The sequence below is a fragment of the Nicotiana tabacum genome, chromosome 3, assembly GCF_000715075.1.
Source record: "Nicotiana tabacum cultivar K326 chromosome 3, ASM71507v2, whole genome shotgun sequence".
Classification (NCBI taxonomy): Eukaryota; Viridiplantae; Streptophyta; class Magnoliopsida; order Solanales; family Solanaceae; genus Nicotiana; species Nicotiana tabacum.
The window spans coordinates 202,511,790-202,519,442 of record NC_134082.1 but is presented as its reverse complement, the minus strand read 5'-3'; the positions used below and the strand labels follow the sequence as shown (position 1 = coordinate 202,519,442).

The 7,653-nt window shown below is 36.0% G+C and overlaps 1 protein-coding gene across 2 annotated transcripts; it reads left to right on the top strand.

The window, feature by feature from the left end:
• Positions 1–1,312: 1,312 nt before the first annotated feature.
• Positions 1,313–7,353, top strand: LOC107770405 (uncharacterized). Of its 2 annotated transcripts, XM_016589710.2 has the most exons (8): positions 1,732–1,857; positions 2,802–2,897; positions 3,238–3,274; positions 3,362–3,598; positions 3,684–3,731; positions 4,654–5,090; positions 5,213–5,298; positions 6,845–7,353. In XM_016589710.2, the coding sequence occupies exons 2-7, from the start codon at positions 2,824–2,826 to the stop codon at positions 5,283–5,285; spliced, it is 906 nt and encodes a 301-aa protein (XP_016445196.1). In that variant the 5' UTR covers positions 1,732–1,857; positions 2,802–2,823; the 3' UTR covers positions 5,286–5,298; positions 6,845–7,353. The 2 variants fall into 2 exon arrangements, with proteins under 2 accessions (XP_016445195.1, XP_016445196.1); XM_016589709.2 differs by lacking the exon at positions 2,802–2,897 and having other exon boundaries at positions 1,313–1,857.
• Positions 7,354–7,653: the final 300 nt, after the last annotated feature.

Below are 7,653 nucleotides of genomic sequence, written 5' to 3'. Positions count from 1 at the left end.
ATAGGATTGAATTAATAGTGGACTGAGACGTGACTATAAATTCAAGCTGGATAGAGTTCATTTTCATTAAAATAAAGCATACACCACACGATAAGCTGTGCACAACCGAAAATGACTTTTAGACAGACATGATAACCTTTTAGACAGTCTAATCCAAACACTGTTCAAACCCGTTGTTTTCGAACCCTCCAAAATCCCATGTTTCTTAACCCCATTATTACCAAATCATTCACACTTCCTTTACCAAACTCAATATTGGCTTTTGCATCAAATTAGATAATTTAATCACAAGAGTACGAATTAAAAACATGCAATTAATTATGAGGAATTGCTCTCTCCGTCTCATATTAATAGTCGTGGTTACTAAAAATAATTATCTTAAATTATTTATACATTTTAAAAGTTCAAGACAAAATTAATTATTTTTTCCCTTTTTTACCATTAGTAATAATTGTTCTTGAAGATGAAAATAACACATAAATAGAATAAATATTTAATATACAGAGATTATATCTTAAGACATAAATAAGAAAAAAATAGTCCAATCCCTTTCCTAATTAATATTTCTTAAGGGGCGCGTAAAAAGGAAACACGACACATAATATGAGATATAGGGAGTAATACTCTTTTTAAAGATGGTATGCTGCCACTCTATATACAAAATATATGTACCAAACAGTGGCGAAGCCATATGGATTGACCACCATTCGTCGGAAATTTGCACTGTATATATAGATAAAATATTACGTTTTAGAGGTATATAACACATATTGAACACTCTTTGTCGGAATCTTTTTTCACTCTTTTCAAATTTAAATACCCTTGAAATTATTTTTAGTTTAGCTACTGGTACCAAAGTAGCTAAGGGAATCCCGGTCCAACTCGTATAGTATTTAAAGTTTAGTCAGTGAGAAGCTGAGTTCCGTCGTTTAGCGTTAGCAAACTTGTTTTACATATATAGTAAAAAACAAAAAATCTTTATATTGTAAAAAATGTCAGTACACTTGTCTATAAAATCATGTTACAAATAAAGGGAAAATAAAAAAAATTCACACTTAAATTATTTTAAATTTTAGAAATTTATCATTAAAAATTGTGTATCACTCATTTCTCCATCATGGCAGTAAAAGAGACATGTCTGTACCATCAACGGACCTGTAAAACCCAAGTCAACACGTGTCAAGCGAAGACATGAGTAGTACATTGTCCTCCGTACAACGGCAGCGTACCACATAATTTCGCAAGCAGCATTTTTATTACACGTGGTCTCTTCCATTTTAACGCCGGAAATCCCTCCACTTTTCCTTTTTCTGTACGTTCTCCGTTCAAACGCAGCACACAGCCAAATCTATACGTATCGCCGTAGATTTATACGGTATCACATAAATTGAGATTATTACCATAAGTTAACAGATTCGATTTTAAACCCTAGCGTTACAAATCTAAAAGTCTGTGGATCCTAAACTTACACAGTTACACTGATCACTGCTTCATACAGTACACTGTGTGTGTGTGTGTGTATTTATAGATATAGTTACAGATAGGGGAAGTGATAATGGGGGGAGTCACGTCATCGATGGCAGCAAAGTTTGCATTTTTTCCGCCGAATCCGCCGTCTTATGGAGTGGTGGTGGAAGAATCGACGGGGAAATTGAAGATGACTGAGGTGCCGGCGAAGGAAAACGTCGACGTATTGAGGCTACCGACGAAGAGAGGAACGTCGATTGTGGCGGTGTACGTAAAAAATCCGGCGGCGACGTTGACGCTGCTTTACTCGCACGGTAACGCTGCTGATCTGGGACAGATGTACGAGTTATTCACTGAACTTAGTCACCATCTCCGGGTCAATTTGATGGGGTATAATTTCTCATGCTCATAATATTGTTTTTTAACTGCAGTTATTTGTAATTTTTTTTCTTTTTGGTGTGAAAAGTAGATGTCTTGCTGTCCGCTGAGAATGAAACAGTGACCTTTTTGTTTCAGTTGTAGAATCCAGTGTATACATCAAGGCGGTTGGTTTATAAGTTTCTTTTTATATGTCTGGGACTTTGCTTGTGTCTATCCTTACTAATGAATGATATACAATTAAGCGTCCTAAAGCCTAATACAGTTGATATACCTTCAGATTTGGGGTACTAAACTAGTGATTATATTGCATCAGAAAAATACAGTTGATCAACTTCAGATTAGGCATAGTGATTGCATCAGAAAATAAACTAGCGATTGCATGAGGAAAAATTCTGCTCAAGTGTCATGTTTTTAGTGATCGCTTAGTAGCTTCATAAAAAAAATTCATAAAAAAAAATTCTTAAGTGTCATAATTGTATAATATCCTTGAATTTTTGTTATGTTCTTTGATACAAAGAGAAGACTTGGTTGAAAACTTATGCTCTCATAGCACAATTGAAGTTGAAATACTCCCTCTGTTCCATCTTATTGATTGGACACTGAAATTAGGATATTAATTTGACTTAAATGTATATGTTTGTGTGTGTGAATAATAGTAGTAGTAGCGGAAGATAATGCTTTATAAATGGTTAAAAAGCTAGTTTCTGTGAGAAAACATCACATTGTAAGTTTTAAATTCTCATACAACTTTGAAGAAATAAATATCTTTCATTTGTTTTTATCAAAAAAATAATAATTGGAAGTTATTTTATTTCTTCAAAGTTGTAGAAGTTGTATGAGAATAAAATGGTATCAAATACTTTCGGACGAAGGAGCATTATTCTTGATGCTTTTCTGTATGTTCTTTCGTATGAAGAGCAGACCAGTTGAGAACTTGTCTTCTTATGGCACAGCTGAAGTTAAGATGATAGATTGATGAAAGCTAGGATTATTTTTCCAGTCAGATCTGGTGAACGAGAAGTAATGCTGACAAAGCTTGTTTCGCTATTGTAAGAGATAAGCTTTTCTTACATCTGGACTACGTGGACTTTACAAGTAACATTTAGACCTTGCCCATGTATCGTCTTGGAAATTCACCTCTAGTTAGAACTTTTATGATCTCCAAAAAGTGAGAGATGCCCACTGGCTTTCTCCCTTGCATTTTGCTTCCTTTCGTCCTTTTTACCTGATTGCGTAAATCTTAATAAAACTTGGAGGAAAGTTTACTGTAAGTTTTGGAAAAGCTGCTTATCCTTGTCCTTTTGAACAGCGAAAATTTTGATCTTAAACCACGTTAGTGGGCTTATACATCTTTGAAGTTCAAATTACCTTAAACCTTTCTTCTGGCAGATATGATTATTCAGGGTATGGACGGTCTACCGGCAAGGTATTAAAGATTTATTTGGATGATAAATTAGAATGGAGATTTGTTGAGGTTAAAGTGTTAAACTCTTATATTGTTATTTTCCTATAGCCAAGTGAGCAGAACACTTATGCTGACATAGAAGCTGCATATAGATGTCTTGAAGAGACATATGGGGTGAAAGAGGAAGATGTCATATTATACGGACAGTCAGTTGGGAGTGGACCCACATTGGATCTGGCATCGCGATTGTCAAGATTGAGAGCGGTGGTTCTTCACAGCCCAATACTCTCCGGACTTCGTGTAATGTATCCAGTGAAGCGAACATATTGGTTTGACATATATAAGGTTAACATTATATTTCTAGCAGTTTGTAAAGTTTATTTGAAGGACTTAAGTTCATTGCGTAATTAGTTGCTTCTTTACGATGCAGAATGTTGACAAAATACCATTGGTAGAATGTCCTGTCCTTGTTATTCATGTGAGTATTCATGTTTCTTCTTCAACTTTCTACATTTCTTTATATTAAATTGAAGTTGTATCATAAATTTCAAAACTAAGTGGTTAAACTGTGATTTTTGGATATATTAGGGTCATTCTGATTATGCATATTGGAGTAGGTAAAATCTTCCTTGCTTGATTGTGTTTATGGTGGAACTAGATTAGAGGTTGGATTAATGTCCGGAATTCTGCCTCCAGATCTCTCCCATTTAGCTTCCACTTACGAGCCTCTACTCCACCTGTGCCCTGCTAATCTTCACCTCTGCATTTTCCTCTTTCTTTTTGGATTTTAGATTGTTTATAACCTTTTTCTTTTCTTAATAAATTTCTATATCATAAGGCCGTGACTTTCTGTTTGGTTGGTTGTTCGTGTTCCTTTATTTTGGTTGACATATGACCTCTTTTTTGTGAATGGCATAAGTCCACCACATTTAAATAGTCAACTTATATATATATATATATATATATATTATAGCACCTTTTTATGTTATCTTGAATTTGAAGTATACATCTTTATTTCCCTTTTACATTTCCAGCCATTTCGTTCACAGATGTCTTGAAGACTCTCATGTAGTAGCTCAATCAGACCTTTTCCTCTTGAGCTTCATGCAAGTCAATGCAGGCCATACAAAATAGGACAGGGAAATATGAGTTATTGTCTTACAAAGGCAAAGAGTAGTATCATGTAGAAACATTGATTTCCTTTTCATAATTTATCATCAGTAATTCGTTGTAAAGTTGGCCAAACAATTAATTTTTCTATAGCATTATAGTAGTCTCCTGTTTTCTGGTGTGCCTTCTCTAAAGACCAAATTATTCTGCTTTCCGGATGTGATATAATTGTAACTCTTGGATTCAGAATTTCTAGTTGATATATATGCACTTTTTTCGAGAAATTCCAGGGTACTGCAGATGATGTAGTTGATTGCTCCCACGGCAAACAACTTTTTGAGCTATCCAAGCAGAAATATGAACCATTATGGGTTAAAAATGGTAACCATTGTGATTTGGAGGTCTTCCCTGAGTACATAAAACATCTGAAGAAGTTCATATCAGCTATTGAGAAATCAACTGTTTTTAGAAATGGATCTGCACTATGTACGGACCAAATAGATAAACCTCGAAGCAGCACAGACTGTAGACCTCGTCCAAGCACAGATCAGAGAGAGAAAGCTAGGCAAAGTGCAGACAAGAGGGAGCCTAGAACAAGCACAGATCGAAGAGATAAATCCAGATCTAGCGTGGACCGCAAGGAAAAGAAAAGCAAGAGTTTGGATCTCTCAGAAAAGGCGAACAATAATATGGAACAACCAGAGAAATCTAGAAACAGCATTGACCGGTTAGATTACCCTTACTAAGAGTACTTCAATTTACCTTTACTGCGATGTTAACTCATAATAGCCTGATATTGTATTAAATGCTATAACTGCTTTCATGACTAATGGATGCAACTGGTGGCAGTTTTGGTGACATGATGAGATCTGCTGTATTGTGCAATATCGACTGCTTCAAGCCAGTGGGAGCAAAGGTCTGAATGTCTTGTGAAGGTTAGTCTAAAAGGATAGTCAATTCCACCTTCGGCTTTTGAGCAATTTGGTTGTTTATTTGGACTTTATGGTGTCATCTTCGATTTTTACCTTCTCCGGACTATATCGTGTATGCAATATGTTCCCAGGAAAAACTAAATGTTTTTTCTGTTGTTTCTCATGCTTGATTTGCTTCATAGTTTTGGTGTCTTTACATCTTCTCCTAGTAATACATTGGTGAGCCATTTGGTCGATGTTTGAAGTCCTTGGGCTAGGTTCATTCACCTCAAATAACCCAGTGTTAGTCTGATTACCTACTTTAGTACAGTCATGAAGAATGGATCTGATCTTCGTATGCATTTTAGCAATGTGTTTCCTTTATCAGACATTTTTTACAATTCAACAGCTTCAAAAGCAAAGAAATTTTATCTATTATCCTGGCTGTGAGGCCGAGGGTCCCCCAAAAACATCCTCTCTATCCCTCCGGGTAGTGGTAAGGTCTGCGTACACTCTACCCTCCTCAGACCCCACTTATGGGATCCTACTGGGTTGTTGTTGTATGATGTATCTTGGCTGTGAGGGTGTCCGTTTTTTGTTCTTTCCTATAATCTTGATATGAGCAAAGCCCTTTTAATGAAAGAGTAAGAATGCTAAAAATCTTGATAATTACTTGAAGAAGTTGTTTGGCAACTGGCAAGTGCAACTTGGCAAACCTGTGCTGTATATACTCCTTTTTGGTATTCTGTGACTAAAATCAATTCTGTTTATCTTATCTCTTGATTGCCTAAAATTTGACTCTCCTGCCAAAATGCTAGAATGGGGAATCTTTCACCTTTAACATTAGTTTCATGGAGTATATGTTGCTTTTTTGTTCTGGAACAATTCCATATATTTGATGCTGAAGGTTATGTCTGTGTAATCTGTAGTTTGGTGCCTCCAGCCTTGTTGATGAATCATCCAGCTGAAACCTTTAAAGAATAACTGAAATTAAGTGCAATTGAGGTTCTTGTGGTTGCTATACGTTTACATCATTGTGCAGTATAAATCACTGCAATAGGTGTTAATTTATCACAAAAGTATCTAAAATATTTGTGAAATAAGGCATTCAGATTAAAGTTAAAACCTTAATCTCTGAAAAGTTGGCTGAGAACCACCTCAAGAGTAATTTCTGGTGATTAGGTAATAAGGTGCAGAAATCACAGAAAGAATCTCCTTTGTTGTTTAGGCATGGATTTGGCCCTTTTGTAGGAAGAATGCAGGCCACTGATCATTTGCAAAGGCAACATTTTCGCACTGTTTTGCTGGTAGCAGTGCATGGAGATCCCACATCCCTACTTAATCTCCCTTGTGATGAGCCGGTGTGAATAAAAAATAAACAGTGTTTTGGTTGATTATAGAATGTATTACTTGATTAATCAGTGCTTCATTTGGTTTAGTTGAGATTGTAACGATTTTGTTTCAACTTCTGCCCATTTTTTGCTTTTACGGATCTCCTAAACCTGCATGTTTTGTTAGTATAGAGTTTTGTGTGGAACTCTTTTGCTTACAGTTATCCGATTGATTTCAGTGGACAGTTTCATACCATGCAACGTTGCTGGAATTTCTACCAAGGATGTGCATGCTTCTGAGCTCAACTGAACTTGCAGTGCAAAAACTGGTTGTAGATACCACGGCAAACCAAAATGGTCTTCGCATGATATAGCTCACAGGAGATCCTACAATTTGGATGAATGGGGTAGTAACCAGGGAAAAGTGGTTGGGGTTTCTCCCTTCAGGTTGGGTGGTTATATATATATGACCCATTACAAATGTTCTTTATTTATATGACCAATTTCACAGGTGATCTATATGTTAAGACGTAGGAGATCAGTGCTATAAAACAAATTATTTTCTTCTGTTCAAATTGTAATTGGTTATTTTATACCATTTCCTCTGTCCCCGTTCCTGTGCCAATGGGAAATGTTGTTATACTAGAATACCCTGGACATATGCTCTTAACCTGTTACTCCTGCGCCCCGGTTGTAGCAGACGCTGAATTAAAATAAGCTATATCGGCCAGGGAACTTGGTTTTGGATTTATTTTTAGATTCTTTTTCTCCTAAAGACAACCTGTATTTTAACTGTCGTCAGAAGATACTCTTCCTTCCAAAACTACTACTGTATCATAAGTAACACTTTTATTGAACGAGTGTCGAGTAATACGTACCGGAAATTCGTCACGTTGAGGATCATCTACATGTTTTGTCCTCGATCTTGGCTTGGTCGTCAATACATATGTTGGCTTTGTACGAAGCCCTCCTCGTTTTATCTACATTTACAAGGACTTTTTAGCTGTTTGGCAAATCATTAGATTTTTTTCCCCTAAAATATAAAAGA